An 18344-nucleotide genomic window follows, 5' to 3' on the forward strand; every position below is an offset into this window, starting at 1 on the left:
CTGGAGCTTCTCTACAAAGGCAGATCTACAAATGTGCTTCTTACACCTAACTCATTCTTCTACTACGATCAAAGGAATGAGCAAGGCCCAGTGGAACTCCTAGCAATGACACTCCATATGTACAATTGTGTGTTTAAAACGTGTATGAGCTAGCGTGTAGTTCCTATTGCAACAGACTTTACAGCTACCCCACTACTGACAACCACTCTATTTTCCTGTGCACTGCAATGACTATCACACCTGGAAGTGTACACAAATAAAATAAAAAAGCTGGGATTGATCACACTGGAAAGGCTCTACTTACTCCTGCAATCAAAGTAAATTTTGTTTTAACAAGATCATCAGAAAGGAGTGTGGAGGGTGACAATCTATCCAGAGCAAAGCAAAACAAAATAAAGCAAAGCAAAGCAATAAAATCAAACCCAAAATATGGCATCCGGAGACAGAACCTCGCTTTTTCCTTTCAAACAGGTCCAGCCATACACAGTTAGAAATGACAAGCAATCCCCCCCATCATAAACATTCCTAAAATGTAGCTTCATAGGTTCCTAAAAACCTATGGAGCCTAATAGATCTGCCTCTCTTTAATAACTGGATCAAATGGCAAGAAGCTCTGAGATAACAACTTCTTGCCATCCATTTTCTAACGCATCACAAAATGCTCAAGTTTGGACCCTCCATCATTTGTCATGATGGTAAAACCAACATCGCTAGGTGCTTTATGTCTGATAAGTTTTTCTGAAGTTGTAATGAACAGAAGCTTATCTCTTCATTAACACAGCTGTCTAACTGGGACTCTTAACTGTGACTTGATTTCAGTTTAAGGAGATCAAAGTTTATGACAGTGCTTCTGTTTTCTCAAACAGGGTGAGGACAGAGCACATGGGAGGTGGAAGAAGAGGACCTCCCCCCTCCAGCAGCCATCATTTCAAAATCTAGAATTGCTCATTTTTAGAGGAAACATTCAGGCTGACATCAAATGCACTGAAACTTTACACAGCCACATTTAGCATTAAAATAAGTTGCTGGTACATAATTATGAGTGGAAATTACAATCTTTCCTATACACATTGTTTTTATTGTTATTCCTCTCTTGTTATTTTTTCCCTTGAAATATGTTTTAGAAGTATAGTGGCTCTCTATGGAGATAGGAATCTACAAGCTTTCATCAGTAAAAATTGTTAGAGAATGAAATAGGCACAAAATCGACAAAATTCTATAAAACTGCAATTCAGCTCTGTGAAAATTAGTCTAAATGGTTCTTGAATGTAGAAAGATTCCTATTCCTTTCTTCCCTATTGTTAGGGTATAATTTTCTACGGATTTAATAGGCAAATCCAACAAATCACATAAAAATGTATCATTTTCTATAATAATCTTGACAACAGCTATACAGGACTTGTATGTCATTAATGTCTTAGGTCACACACAAAAACGAACATCAAAGTACATATTCTCCTTAGTCCGTTTATATATATATGTATGCTCTCAACATGCCATGTTACTATAAAATCACCAAGATCAATTTTTCCAAGTGAAATCACGAGGTGGTTTTATTTATTTATTTATTTTTAACCACTGATATCACCAGCACCTTCACTACAGGAACTTTATTTCTGTTTTGTTCTGCTTTACTATTTTAATGAACCAACTAAGCCCTCTGACAAGGACAGTGTCGGCTTACTTGTCCCAGTCTCACAGCCAAAAGCCATCTGAGCATCCCCTACTTTCTTCCAGCCACTTCACCCCCACAGTTGTCAAACATTAGTCACTGAAGTCCATGTTATGCATTAATGAGCCTGATTCTTCAACTCCGAAGCACTGCTGGAACCTCATTTTAACATGGACAGGCCCGCTAATATTAACTGTGGGAATGTTTAGGCCTTTTCCTGTCAGCAGACAATTTACTTCTGCTTTCTCAAATCCCGTGAAGAATGTGCCTCAGAGGACAGCATGACAACAAAGTTATATATGTATTTTAGGAGTTGGTATTTCTTTTGACTGATTTTTCACAAAGGGATATTTTTTCCCCATTCCTTTTTTAAATACAAAAAGAACAAGCAAGTACACTAGCAGAAGCTCACTCAGCTTTTCTGAGAACAGAATTGTTTCCCTCTTAATCAAATCACATCTTCTTAACGATGTCAATTTTATTTACTTTGATTTAATCCCCACATGATGGGCTTCAGATTAACGCAGGACTCATTATTTTTAAGTGACGACTTAATTTTTCAAAATGAACTAATTGTCCTAAGAATGTTATTTCTTTTAAAAAGTGACAAACACTTAGAGCCACATTTGTAAATGCATTTAAGATCCCAAACTTATCTCATGAATTGGGAATGTCAGAGCTTCCCTACTACAAGATTAAAAAAAAACATAAATTTGTTATTTAAACCAACTAAATCATATCTGAAGCAAACTGAAACAACTGCAACTGCTAAAAGGTGAACGTCATAAAATTCAGACCTGTATGGTTTCACACGAACATTAAAACAGGCTCCACCCTAAAGGAGCAGTCTGAAAGCTTTTCAGCACAGATTCTCACATCAGAGACTGTGATCTTTCCATCTGTCATTACTATCCCACATAGACCTCTAGCTTGGAAGCCACTTCACAGTGAGGCTTCTTAAGATCTTTTTGACAAATGTATTTGTCACAATTTCTTCCATTTCTCCCTGGCACGAGGGAGTCCAGGGTGATCAAAGGAGTATAAGGACCCCTTTGTTGTGAGGCAACAAAACCCCCAGCTCCGCAGCTCGCTCACACATCCGGAAGCTGCCAAGGATTTCCCTGTTGGAGTAAGCAAGGATGTACAGGAGTGCCACTGCTTTTCCATCTCCTTGCCTCCTCACCCTCCTGGAGCCACTAATGTCCTGGTCCTGGGGCAGGAGTGATAGCAAGGGACAATAGCTGGTCAGATCTCAGCAGTCATGCTGAACTGCACCCACCTGATAGCAGGTCTAGATGTATGGGTGCAAATTCACTTCATCTAACTTTACCCACTTGGTTTAGGTACAAGTGGAAACACTTAACCCCAAAACTGGATTCTAGCTACCTTAACATATTGATGACAATTTGTATGGTTTTAGACAACCTGGAATTCAATTTTCTTTCTCCACCTTCTTTGGCTCCATAGTTATAAATAGAGGTAATGATTCTACCAGCTCCCAAAGTAAAACTTGTTGAAATACAGAGCTGGCAATTCTCGAAAGAGCTTCTCATTTTCTATCATTTTCTACAAGCTTAAATCCATCAGAAACAGCTTTACTGGGATTTTGAAAGAGCAGAGATTACTAACATTTGTATCTCTGAATGGAAGATATTAACTAAGTAACAACAGACTGCCTCATTTGATCATCCATGGTGTCTGTGGGTTTTAGACTTTACTTACGTTGTTCTTTAACTTAAAAATGAAAGTAATGTATATTTCCAACCACGCCTGGCTTGCACAACAGCCTCAGCAGCTTTCTTTTATGTAACCATATACCTGTTATTAGTACAATTATATTTCAGTTAATCTCCAATAGATCAGTGCCACAAAGAGCCTAACTGTCAACACAAACCCCACCATAACAGACTAATTCAAATGCAGAAAGCAATATCACAGAAGCGGCCTTGCTGTGTACACACCTTGGCATCCTCTTTTTGGCTTTCTAAAGCAAAGCACACATCCATTGCTTAGCTGAAGTAGTGACTTGAATTCAAGAGCTGTGGGCACAGCAGCCTTCCAAAATACTGGTGTGATGCTCTGTGCAGTTCTGAAGTTAATCTGGGATAAGTAAGGTGAGGCAATGTTACTGTAGGACACTGAGGCAAAAGTAATGCCCTCCAGCAATTTCTCTATTGCTCACAGCAATAGCAACAAAATAATCAAGATTTCTGATTGGAACTGACAGGTATCAAAAAGAAAATAAGAAAAGCACACAGTTGCTCCTAACATAAACCTAGTTCTAATATAGAAAATCCCTTTCTACACTGCTATACATGATAAATAACAGTAACAAGATTAGCTAACATTCAAGAAATAACAGGCAGAAACTATCAAAAGTTCAGAACAAAAGCATACATAAAGTTCACAAAACTTTACTGTAAAGGACAAGATTAAGAGCCCATTAGATTTAAGCTAAGGCAGACAAAGGGGGAAGGTGTTTCATAAAGTAAGGGGACAGTGCCAACAGGGGCAACATTTTCACTGTAAGCCAAAATGCCATTACTATTACAAATGATGCAGAAATTATACCAGGAAAAATGTGCGTGACCCGAGCACATCAGCAGAGCACAGTGAGATTCAGCTGCCTACATCCACTGCCTCGATCCACTGTAGCCTGAATGAACCCCATCTAGTCTACAGCTCCAGTGGACGCAGATCCTGTGCCACAAGTGCCAGCTTAGCCTATATATCATGAATATCCTACCAGAAAATGCTGCCCATGCCTATGTTTATAAAAATGAATGCCACACAAATAGTCTGGAGAGACCATAAGGAATATCACCATGGCACACAGCCAATTCAGGTGAGATACCTGTGATTATGAGGATTAGCCTTAGGAAAAGGAATCTACATCCTATCATAGGTTACGTTTTCACACTATTTTTACTTGAGGGTAGCTATGTAATCTTGCTTGCAGCTAGTCATGATGCACAGTGCAACCATCACAGATCCAGCACAGCGGATACTGGGATTCAAGGGTGGCTCTTTGGCACTTTTACATAGACTACTCCTGATAAGGGTACTAAACAGGGTGAAAACACAGCAAAACACGCATGGGCAACATGCTAATTTTCCCACATAGCCTCACCAATTCACCTCAGCCTTGATATGCATCGAACTCCTTTTTTCTCTCCTATGCCTCTCTTGATAAGAGGCTGACAGCCATGTTTTAGTGTGGTGGTTTTCTACTTAGGCTAAATACTCACTAGGGACGAGCATTAGACCACCAAACGTGATTTCACTTATTGCCCAAGAGAGCACTTAAGCTTATTTCTTGAACAGTGAAAGGCTAATATACTGTTTAAACATAACGTTGATTTCCAAGATGCTTTCCTTCACTTACTATTTTATGTCATTATTTGTTTTGCAGTAAAACTTAAGTTCACGTTTAGCAAGGCACTTAGCCCACATTTCATCAAAACATATATATACCCCTGAGAAACATGAATTTTGCTCTCTCCATGCTAAAAATTGCTCTGTAGAATCAAAAGATTGACAGCAAAAAAAATTCAAGTACTGCACCGAAGCAATGGCAAGCTTGTAGTGGAACATGACAACCCACTTCAGAAATCGCTGTTCTGCATAGGAAAAAGTAGGCATCACTGAAGATGTATGAGAGATATCTGTGGGCCTGTCTTCAGCAGAGAACTGTTCCATAGTAACAGCCTGCCATAATGTGCACACTGCAAAATTTCCAACAGCACTGAACTCTATGGGATTTCTGCTGGAGAATAATTTTGGCCCTCCAGAAATGCCACCAGGAGATTCAAAATGGAGCTCAAGTGTATGAAAAGGCAGCTGAAAGTCAGGCATTTTACTCTCCCTTAGAAAAGGATAAACAGGACTGTAATAAGAAAATTGGATTTATACATTTATTGTTTTTATAAAATAGATGCTTAACAACTCATATATTGACCTGTAACACTCTAGTCTTCCCATCTCTTTATTTTTCTATTTATTCAGGCAAACACACTTCTCTAATACAGAGACCAAAGACTGATTTTGCACATCACATCCACAGTAACAAAAGGAATAACTTGTGCTACACTTTCGTATATGGAACATCTGCTTTATGAACACAAGTTCACAAGTTGCACACAAGGAAGTTAACAGAGCTGGAACGTCTTGGGAGCCCAGCTCTGGAAAAGACACAACATAGTTGCATGCTTTCTAGCCGAATAAACTGCTCATGCAGTTTTATCTACCAATTTTTCCTAGACTGGTTGCTTACCAGTTGATTACCAAGAAACCGAGTTGCATGGCAAAGTAAAAAACCAAGAAAAAACTCCTAACCTTAACTTCAGAAGAAGTATTGGCAAATACTAAAATTGATCTATTTTTAATGTTAGCTGTTTAAAAAATATATATCCTTTAGCAACCTATTTAACCAGTAGCAGAGAAGGAAGAAACTAATCTATACTGATCTCATGTTAAGATATTTTGCCAAACGCGATTCAAGAGTTCACCTTGGATCAAGTGCAGTATTTAAGAAGTATCATTTGATCAATGTATTGCTGGGAGACAGAATGATCCAGTAGATATTCCTATCTGTAATTATTAGTATGATCCTTGAAATATGAACATTTAAGCCTCATGACACTGAAATTTTTAATAATGAACGTGATAAAGCATAACTATACTCAACTAAGGCTAACATCAGTTTATTACTTAAATCTTCGGCTTGCTTTCTACTTGCTAAGGTTCCAACAAGAAGCCCTCTACTGCTAGATTTCTCTGAGAACACATTTTGTCATACAGGGTTGGTTACCTTTTCAATTATCAAGGGAAAGAATTCATCTGTTTCCTTAAAGTAGAGCCAATGAGCCTTTTTAGTAATGGCCAATTACGAAAAGATTCACTTTTCACTTCATGATAAACTACACATTTATGTCCTCATCATGACCGCTTCCTGTGAGAAAAAGCGTGCTGCACAGCTCATGATGAAGACAAAAAATACCAAAGAACTTGCTTTTTTCCCCCTCCAACTTCTTCAGGATTCTTCCCTGGTTTTCTTCATTTTTTAGTTAATCCTTTCTTCCATGTCACTGCTTTAAGTTTACTCACATTTTAATGCAGCTGACAAATCATAAATTTCATATATACAAAATAATATTTCATAATCTCACATGCTAGTAAAATGTAAAAAATCAAGATGAAAACAAATCCTATGTCACCTAATAATTATTGTTACTGACTTAGCCTAGCTAAAAAAAACCCTAATGATGGAGGCTAGTAAATTGCTCCAATTTCACAGCCTATGGAGGTTTTCTGGTAAGCTTTCTTTCTGTTGTTTATTTAAGAAATACATCATTATATTCCTTGTCTGTTGTCTCCACTAAAAGTAAGACACCTACATCAGGCCAAAGAGTTTCCTAAGAATTTAAGAGTTAGAAAGAGGAATGAACTACTTAGTTTGTCCACTTTACCCTGGTTTGAAAGTCATATTTTTCTTTCTGAAAGAATCAACAGGAATTACTGTAGTACTCTACATTAATCCACATCCTAGTATACTGACATTAATATTACTGTTTAACTTTCTCAAAGTTGGTTTGTTCAAGGTTATAGTTCACCGTATTCACTAAAACTGGGCAACTGTGAATTAGTAGTCTAACAAAAATCCAAAGTGTGCCAGATATGAGCTGCAGTCACTTCAGTTTAAATCACATTCAAGCATCACTCTGTGTACACATTTCAATGCATTAAAATAACTGCCTTCATCTTTATGTGCATGAGGATCGAATCACCCAGTGGACATTGGGAATTTAAACTAGTGAAAATAACTGCTCTGCAGACAGTGGCACCCTTTCCAGAGGTTCTCTGAGGGAAGCTTTAATTTGTGATTAGGGCTTCGTGGGAGCCTGACTAATAAAGGTGCCTTGGGGACAGGCTGAATTCATATCGCCATAAAATGCATGCATGTGTGTGCACAGGAGGCCACACTAGTCACGGGTAAGACAGACAAATCAAACGGTAGCATCCCCCATCAGCTTTTCTATTATCTGCCCCACTTTGTGCCAATTTCCTCCAGCTTCCCCAACACCTCTTGCTTTGCTGTTCTTCCTTAAGACATGGGATGGGGATTTGTCAAAGTCAATGAGCACTTTATTACAGTGAGAGTGCTCAGTAATGAACAATTCAGCAATTTAATGAGATTCTGTAGATCTGTCTCCAGCCTGTCCATCAAGTTTCACTTCTATAAAGCACCCTGACACTAATCCTCTGGCATACCCAATCTTCACCCTGGGCTGAATATTAGATTCTTCCATGGTATATTGCATTACCACTATAACCTTAGCAAAAATGATGAACTTAACTACACTTGAGGCAATATAGCTGGTCTGATTTGATTTTCTTCTATTGGGTTGACTATGAGGGAATTACTTATTTACTAAGATAAAGAAAAAACCAGTTTCTTATTGCCTTCTGAATGCTTAAATTGGTAAATATTTATGTGTGTCTTTTAATTCATTCTGGGGACCTGGAATATTGATATATATATATATATATATTTATTCCTGGTTGTACAGACTGAATTAAAAAGACACACATACATTTTGCCTGCAGCGGAAAACTGGTTTAAAAAAATTATTCGGAACAGCATTAGTAACCTTTAGAGAGGCAATTATGATAACACTTAAATGGACAGTGTGGAGTTTGTTGTCACTCAAAAAGCAGCATATTACCTATAAGTATCTCTGCCCAGTATGACCCTGCAACAGAAACAGAAGCTTTGTCATATTTACTTCACGAAGTGTTCATTGACTGGAGTGCACACAATTAAGAAAATTATTTCTGAGTTCTTCCTGCAGGACAGGACAATGACACAAGATTTAAAAATTCCCACTTCCCAAACTTTGTTTCAGCAGGTTGTACAGGGCATATTACTCCGTATATGCTTGCTCATTACTGAGCTGGCATTAAATAATACTTGTGTGGCTTTCTGTAGCAACTTTTCTAGCAAAAGTATACCCAAGCATGTAGCTAGGAGATTTCACTAACCCTGCAGAGAAATTATGATAAAACCCAACTGGCCAATCAATCAGCAATGCCCCATATATGAACTTGTACATCAAAACCTTTTCTGATAAAGGGAATATGGGCTAGTACTCCAGAGTATCATGCCTCAAAAAACCAAACCAAACCCATCATCATGGGTAGTGTGCTGCAGGTTCTGTTGTACAGACATCCTCCAGAGACTAGGACAGGCTTTATATTAATGTTTGCAGTTGTTAATATAACTTTATATTAATATTTGCAGAAAATATAATCTTTGTAAAATACTCCATAATCTAAAGCCTCAAAGTTTCGGAAACAAATATGCTACTTATCTGATTGAAGGGTTAAGTTACATCTGCATACTGTCTTTGTGGTTTGAAGAGCTTAACTAGATATTTTTATTTTTTAAGAATAAATATTTTGTTCCTGCATGATGTTATTCATCTACAGAACATGAAGTGCTCCACAGATGAACACACATTTTACACTTTGAGAAAACGATGGCATATAGATGAAATTATTTGCTTAGAATAATCCAAACGGTAAGTAGATAAATAACAGGGACTGGAATATAAATCAATCTTCTGACTCTCAGTCTTCTCTGTTGGAACAAGATAACACACTTGCTTGAAAAAAACCTGCGGTTTCTTTTTAGGAAGTTACATTCTACCTTGAAATACCCTGAAATACTTCCCTTCTATAAAACATGACAGCAAAAAGGAAACAGAAAGAAGTGTTTGGGTAACCAGTGTTATAGAGATTTCCTTCTACTGTACTGTGAATTGCAATTTTTAGAGACATATGACAGGAATGTTTCCAACAACAGATTTTGTTCTAGTTTTTGTGTTTCTCTTTACAGGCTACGTGTTTTTTTTCACATTAGGTTTCCCACCCTACCCCCCTCCACACTAAAGGTCACAACATAATGCTTTCATCTTGTTAATATTCTATGACTAGCAACATGGTCCTTTTCTAGAGCCAGATTTTTAAAAAGAAATGATCACCACCTCCAGATTCTTGCCACAAATCTGCCACTGATGCCTCCACTCATTTCTGAGCAGAGCAGCCTGTGTGATGATTCACTAATTTGCTTCAGGCAAAGTCATCTATGGTGGCCTAAACAATTTAAAATGACTACTGAAGTTACACAGTTAAGTTTGTCTGAAGTGAATGGGAGAGACTGCAGAAGCAGGTTTGCTGCCAGACATGCAGCACTAGCCTCACCAGAGGCAAAGATAATTGAGTTGCATGTATTGGCTACCCCTTCCCACCAACAAAGTTGGATCTGGAAGAAAATCTCTGGCCACATGAGAGTAACACAAGTTAAGCAATAAGACAAATTTCTCTTTCAAACAAACTAATTGCATTAACACAACACAACATTTTTTGAATTTCATTTAAAAATTTCCCTCGGTTGTTATTCACAGTTTTTGCTCAAGTGCTTATTCTCCCTCGTGATTGCTCCAGGGTTTCAAAACAACAGATTACTGCTATGGTTTATAGAGTATCACACATTCTGCTTGTTCACCAACCTCCTTACCTGCCAGATTTGTTCTTCACTGAGTGAAGTGAGTCTATCACTTTTAAAAACCTCTCGAAGGAGACAGTACGGGAGTGCCAGAACTTCTTCAGGATGACTCTTCAATAGCTCAGAGAGATGTTTTACTAAGAAGTCAATCACTGCGTTCTCCAACAAAGTGAGATTGAAGAGGTCCGCAAGCTTATACAGGTCCAAGTAATTAAAGCTATTTAATTCCTAAATGGGTAAAGCAAACAAAATACATCTCAGGGGAAAAAAAAAACCAAACAAACCACAAAACAGAGAACAAAAAACCCCACAGGTCTCAGATAATGATAAAAGGTTGTTCTTTTGGAGCTGTGGAGAAGGAAGGTAATATAACTTGAAATTAATTAACACAGCCTCATTCAAAATGTATGCATAAATGTTACCAGTGCATATGCAAATATATACAATAGTACTAATTTATATTGCAACTGCTAAGGTTATCTATGCATACAGCATCTGTAAGAAATATGGATTAGTACACAAAATAATAAACCAGCATGATTTACACTGTATGACAAGAGCTTGCAGGAGTTAACAAGTGGATTAAAAAAATGTATTTGTTAACTACAATGGTTTGTTACAAAGCAATTGTTTGTTCATTATTTACCGTTTTGATTGAGCTAGAGAACCTGTGTAGTACGACTTTTAGTTGCATGATACAAAATACGAGATGCTGAGCTACATTTTATTATGTATAAATTTGTCTTCAATGAACATATAGATCCTTTTTTTCCAACCACTGATATCAACCTATAGTGGATGTTGGCCTCGTATTCTTTCTCCCCCTCCTTCTAGCAGCAGAAAATCTGCAGAGACAAAAGCTACAGTAACTCAGTGCAGGAAGTTTTTTCCATCCTAGTAACAGATAACCTATTATTTACAGGCTAATATTTTCAACTTGGCATCCCTTGTAAATTAGCATCTGGACAGCTAACTACTGCTATTCTAGACCATACGCTCTTCAGGGGAGAGGCCAAGAACTCATCCGTATTGGAGAAAAGCACCCAAGACGTCTGGGAAATAAGCATGTTTACCCGTTTTCTCGGTTCTTGCTGTATGCTCACACTTCTCTTCCTCTCCCCTCTGCAATCCTGGTTTTCATCTTCCAATTTACCGCATTGCTCCCTATCAGCCGCCTTCTCCTTGACCAGCTCCATGTGCGAAAATGACAAGAAGTCTTGTCAGTTTCACTTTGCTGGTTAGTTAGCATAGGGACTAGAGCAGGAAAGAGAAACAGACTAAATTAAGTCAATTTCACTTTCACTGCTCTGCTGGATGGAATGGCAGCACCAAATGAAACTGACAAGAAATCTTGTAAATGTCAAATGAGCTGCACGGCTGGCAGATAGAGCAGAGCAACAGGGAAGATGGGAAAGTGCGAAGAGGGGGTTTTTTGGAATGTTTTATGGACTACATCTTGAACGTGTGAATTGGGTGGCTGTCCCAATGACTGTGGAGCTGTTTATGCATATGCAATGGAGAGTGGAGAAAGAATTTTTTTCACCTGCTTAGAGGAGTCAGTACTGGAGAAAACTGAACCAAATTCCTGTGGAGGCTCCTGCTTCTTACGTAATCTCCCAGTCTGAACGGCGCACCTTCCCTGGCAGGCTTGTACATTAAAGATAAATCCTATTTGTTATCTACTTAAACTGCTGCACAGGAGTTTCACATTGTTTTCTTGGATGAACGAAGAAGAGTCCTTTATGTTGTCAGAACAACCACTAACAGCCATCATTCCAAAAGCCACAGATACGGTTTACTTATGGTTGTTGATTGTACTCCTATTTATTGTCCCTGGTTTGGAAGACTATCTTTTCAAAAAACTCCCTGATTGAAAGAATGCCAAACATCCAGAAAGAAATTTAGAAGAGCTCAGTGTACATTTATTGAGCTCTTTTGTAGTCAACAGCTATATCTGGGGAGGATTAAAATAAACAAATAAATAATCAAGCATTGTGATCTGAGGATCAGCTGCCCAACTAAAATAAAGGCCTGATCAAACCCCACTAAGCATCAATGGAGAAGGACAGATCGCTTTTGGTGGACTTCAGAAGAGGACAATACTGGATATACCATAATAAAAATCTTTCTTCAGTAGAGAGAAACAGTAATATGACACACAAATGCGGTTTTCCCCTGAAAAATCTTCACATTTTCAGTGCAATCTGAAAGGCACTGGCAAGCCTTCATTTTTGGTTTGGGTATTTTTGATGATCCCCCAAACTCCCCTATCCCCTCAAATCAACACCAATTGAAGTTTTCTATGAACGCTGTCATACAGTTGAAGAGGCCAAATATACTTATGGATGGATGGATAAACTCTCACCATTTGTTTATTTACAATATTATTTTTTTTTATTTGTATGTGTTCACTTATTTCAGATGCTTATTTATTTATGTGTCTATTTACTTATTTATTATGGGGGTTTATTTGTTTACTTATTTTCATTGGTAAGCTTCAGAGGATTTTTGATGCTTCGCCTAACATAATGTGTTAGTGACCTGCTGGACTTATGGTTTACTGCTTGATGAATATTGCAAGTATATTTCGTTAAAACTGGTCTTGGCCTATAATCAGAAACATTTGTTTCTGTTTTTGTAAGGTTAGAGTTGATCTACAGGTTTGTATTTCACAGCCAAAGAAGCAAGTAGTGCATTAGCTTTCACAAATTAAAATTATCAGACTGTCATACCAATATTCAAATCAAAATTATACAGTACTATACATTACTCTGTCTGTGATGGTATTAGAGGGCAAAAATGTCACACTGAGATTGCAAGATGTATACCACAGATCAGATAACCTTGCTCTTCATATGTGGTAAGACTTTCAGAAACATCAGACTAAAATGCAGAATGTACGTTAATTGCAAAAAAAAAAAAAAAGGGGGGGGGGGGGCAAAAAAGCACCTTACCTTCTAGCTTTAAAAAAAATCCAACAGGAAGTATCAAAGCAATCATTGTCAACTCAGTCTGATTTGAATAGATTTTCAAACTAAACTCTTAACTGAATTAAAAACTTTGTTAAAAATGAAATAGGTTACTATGAAATTACATTTAGGTGTGGTCATGAATAAGAGTTCTGGCAGTCTCTTGTTCTCCACAAATTTTATTATATTGTGTTAAAAGAGCAGCTACAAAATTTAAAAGTCGTGTGCAACTGCGTACTGTATCGCAGTACATGTTCTTTAAAAACATGCAATACAAAACAGGCTTGTTTTTATAAACTTTTAAATATATGCCACTTATCTTTTTTGAACTGAAGGATGAAATATGAACACAAGCAGAACTGTCACTAAGAGCTGAAGAGAATTAGGGAAAGGTAGCGATCCTATCTCTTCTAATATGATGTATGTTACACTGCTGAAACACATTCAGACTAAGAAAATATGTATAAGATTATATATATAGATCTTACAACTAGCAGTTGAAATAGTTCTAAAATCTCACAGTAAACTCAAACCAAATTAATAAATTGGCCAAATTATCTATCAGTGGCTACTTCTAAAATGAGAAACTATCTTTGATCCTATGCATTCTACTTACTATACATCCCCCCGCTCCCCCCCTCTCTGAAGTAAGAGAATCCATTGTTCTACAGTACCGGTCTTCTGATTCAGTAGTATCAACCTTTAGATGCCAAACCAATTTAACAATGAGCTGACATTTAAAACCCTCGTAAAAGAAAATCAGTTTTCCGAACAAACATAATCTGAAAGATGACAATATTAAATATTCAAAATAAATTGTCCATGTTTTAATATGGAGGTGTATTTTAATATAGAGATATGATAAATTGTCAAACAGGAATAATAGATATAAACATTGTATTTAGATTACTTCCAAATCCATCTTTATTCGTTTGTACTTTAAAGAATAATTGCCTTGCACAAGCCACAGAAAAGGATGTAACAGATTGATAAATTAGAGTTAATCATAACCAAGTACACAGCAGACTACAATATACTTCTATTCCGCTGCTCCGTGTTATAAATAGCAGAAAAAGCACAAGGAGAACTAAGGGGAAAGAATGCATTTCTTTATGACCTTATTTGAAAGATAAACTCCTTGGGGAAATACAATTTATTCAGATTATCAAGACCCTGCTGTGCAAATCTACAGTCTGGGAGCACACTACAGAGATCAAACAATATTTACTTTATTCTGTTGGGTATAAAAGCTTTTAATGAATGCATAATTAAGACAGAAAAAGTATATACAGCTTTAGAATTCCACTGCCAAGCCAAGCCATTAATATCCAAAGTATCATACCCAGTTGTAACTCCACCTGCTTCCTATTTAGATTACAACACTGTTATAAATCAAGGTATTAAATTACTAGCCCTGCTGCTGTAACAGAGAAGAGTTGCATGGTGACACTATTTCCCCTTTTCCTAAAAGGGGTTCAGCCTCTTTAAAGCAAAAAAGGAAGTGTGAAGTCTCTGGGACAGGAATGTGTTTATTCAAAATCCTTAAGCAGCACCTAGCACAACAGGGTCTTGACCCCAAGTCCTCCAGGTTCTCTGCTATGTTAAACACTATGAACCAGCTGCACCATTCAGAAGAGAACCTTGACATAAATCATAGCAAAGACAGACTCTAAATAGATAAGGGATAGTAACAAAATGAAAAATTGTAGAGACAAAAATATGCTTATCTGACAACAAAAGCGATCAACACAATTTTAAGAGAAAATAAATGCGGTTCTGTTGCTCTTCCTTTCTCTATCAAAGGTTCCAGTTCTGCAAAACCTCACATACTTACCTAAGGACTAACAGATCATGCACATATTCAACAGCACTGCAGACTGTGTTTCTGTTTCTTTCTAGACATACCTATTTCATACTAAGCATAAGCACAAATCCTTCAAAAACTAAATCTTACTTGAAATTTTTCTCCACTAAACACCAAAGCCATCCAGTTGAACCATGAAAGACATTTTGCTGATGCCGGGTCACAGTGGAACAGCTGGGTCAGAATTCTGCAGTGTATAAAACTGTGTTTACATTTATTACACAGTCAGTGCAGACTGTAGTAAATGTATTTATAGGCACAGTAAAGGATGACTTTTTAAATGACTCATTTTATAAAATTAATTTTTCTGGTAGATCACTGCTTTCTCAATGCTTTCTGTAATTCTTGCTTTTGTTTTCTCTTTTAAGCATGAAAAGTTATTTTGCATCCTTGCTGTTATTTCAAAGTAGGTCTGGGGCTAAGTACAGGAGCAACAATATGAAAACATTTCAGCACTATTATTTTCCCTCTTCCCTATGAGAATTCATTTCCCTTCTCGCTTAGTGTTTCCCTATATCTGCTAAGTTTTCAGTTTCAATCCTGCTGGCTGGTGTTAGTGAGCACCCTCTTCGAAGGCATGGAGGAGGCCTGTGACCTTCACAAGCACAGTGGAAAGACATGACATTCTCAGATTGCTCGTATGATGAGACATATGTGTGGTCTTCGAAAAAGAAAGTGAAACATGCCACATGCAGGTACTCAAAAGTAAAACCAAAAAAGTAAACATTTTCTAGAATCTCAGATAGATTAATCTAAGTTATTAAATAGTACAAATATTTTCAAATGGCAGTCCAATTAAATATTTTAAGTGACCCTGATTATACATACCTTTCATATATTGCATACATGATTATGTGTACCATGGAAAAAAACATAATGAAACATTAAGACTACACAGTTAAAGTTTCATGATACCATTGGAACAGCGACAGGTAAGGTTCTGCAGAGTTTTCAATAGCTGCTTTCCCTTGTTCAACAGATGCTACTGTGGGGATTTTTAATTTTTTTTTTTTTTTTTTTTTTTTTTTTTTAACTGCATCTGCCACTGAAACTCCCCAAATGAAAAGCTTCACATCTCACCTGGCTTCACATCTTGTTCACTTTTTTTTGTTGTTGTTGCTAATATTGTCAAATCCAGAAAAAGCAAGTTTTGTCCTTTAGAAACCCAAAGTTCACAGGAGTAGCAGCTGAAAAAATAATTACCATCAACAAGAAGAATAAAGAAAAATAGGACTGTAAAATACTATTGTTTCCAATTCTTTTGCAGTCCTAGTAACAGTTTAAGGCCATGAGAATACAGGAGTGGAAGCCTAATCCCTTACTATAGTGGACAAGCTCATCAAATTGTCTTTGTCATAAATTAAGAAAGATCCATCTTAAAACCTGCTCTGTTCTTGCTCCCAACTACTATTACAAGAAGGCTCAGCTGATTTTGAGAATCCATCTCCTAATTTCCAGCTTAATTTACTCAGACAGTTTTTATGCATTTGTTCCTGTGCCAACATTATCTTTTAGTTTTAACAGCACACTGTCTCTTTCTCTGCTCCCCCTTCCCCCAGTATTTATTCCCTTGATATATTTACAGAAAGCAATCATATTCCTCCTCAGCTTTCATTTTGCTGGACTAAACAAGCCAAGCTCTTTTAATCTCCTCACGTAAAACAGGCCTTCCTGATCATCTTAGCTGCCCTTTTCTACACCTCTCCCAGTTTGACTTCATTTATTCTTCTGCATGGGCAAACTCTTCACAGTACTCATGATTTTTCAGCAGTATCTTGCACATCAGCATTAATATTTCCTTAGCTTTATAAATTACCTTGCATTATCCTAGATTCAAGCTGCCTTTTTCTTGATGGTATCACATTAGTAGCTCAAAGCCATCCTATGATTTAATACATGAAAATTCTCCGTAAACTTGGTCCTCAAGTGAGACACAGTAACGGCCCTCTGTCTGCCAGGCAGGACAGAAATAATATGACATGTTACAAACGGGAATTGAGTATGACCCCCTGAGATGCAGTAGATTCTACTGAGGATGCTCAGAAATTACTTTCCAATTGCTTATTTAATTTCTTTCTACATTTGAGTAATGGTTCTTGTAATTGTCCTGGTACACACCAGTTACTTATTGGGGGAAAAATTATTTCAATAATTTTCTTAAGATTTGTTTCAAAAGTAGGCAAGGAAATCAATATACTATATGCAAACTTTCAAACATAGTGAAAATACAAGTAGAAAGTGTTTCCAATACACAGTATGTTAAAGTGTGATTTTTATTCTTAATCCCTATCTCCATTACCAGCATGGAGGGGAGGAGGAGAGTAAAAAAAAAAAAAAAAAAAAAATCAACATCACCGATAGATCTGTTAGTAGAGGTATTAAGGTACCTGGCAGTTCCCCTTTCCAACGCCTTTTTCCAATAACTTACTATTTTGCCAACATTTAATACTTCAAAGCTGAAGTTTTCCAGCCTCAAGATGAATCTCTTTAAAATCTCTTGAAAACATCTCAAAAAAACATATTACACATTACTAAGAATGAGACTGACAGGAAAAGACCATTGCTCTTCCACATTAAAAATACTCAGAATGGAAATAGTTCATAGGAGTTGCCGTCACTGTGAAAAACTTCTGTTGATCCCTCTCATCAGCCTCTAGAAAAATAAGTAGTTTGGATATGCTCAGTAATTACTTCTTTGAACTTTGCAGCTAAAATCTCATCCTATTCTAGCTGCACTGTCCATAATCTATTCCACAGCTAAGCAAGATCCTCTCTGCACCATTGTCCACTGTGGGCCAAATCCCAATGACAAAACCTGAAGGCTGAAAGTCCATTTCTATTGTGCTGCTTAGGATCCACTTTGGAGCCCCGGCAGGTCAGAGAAAGACACTATCACTTTCAAATGCAGAAGCGTGAAAAAAGCCCAGACCAAAGCATAGGAGAGCAGATCCAGACAAGAAGCCCAGAGATAACAAGGGGCAAACAGCACTGGAATCTAGCAGGAGAGTTAGAATCATGATCCAGGGAAGACATGGCTTCTCAAGGAGGCTAGGTGATAGTTCCTCCAACTGCTCTGCATAAATATCAATGAATAATGATGAAGATGGATAATAGCATGATAGTCACTAACTAAAAAATGAAGTCAACAGTCATGATGTTGCACCAAAGAACAAACAGGGAGCATACTCCAAAATTATCAATATACTAATATTAACACTATAGGTATAAATAAGAACAGGGGAGGTGTTCATGTGCAAAGAATATATAATGATT

At 37.2% G+C, this 18344-nt stretch overlaps 1 protein-coding gene across 1 annotated transcript in view; it reads right to left on the reverse strand.

The window, feature by feature from the left end:
• KLHL32 (kelch-like family member 32) overlaps window positions 1-18344 on the reverse strand; it is a gene marked incomplete at its 5' end in the record, with an annotated part of 62473 nt that overhangs the window by 28959 nt on the left and 15170 nt on the right. The window contains 1 exon segment of the mRNA XM_009577075.1: window positions 10251-10466. Within this exon segment, the coding sequence (XP_009575370.1) occupies window positions 10251-10466 (216 nt within the window).

This window comes from Fulmarus glacialis, unplaced genomic scaffold (genome assembly GCF_000690835.1).
Source record: "Fulmarus glacialis isolate BGI_N327 unplaced genomic scaffold, ASM69083v1 scaffold14624, whole genome shotgun sequence".
NCBI classification, from domain to species: Eukaryota; Metazoa; Chordata; class Aves; order Procellariiformes; family Procellariidae; genus Fulmarus; species Fulmarus glacialis.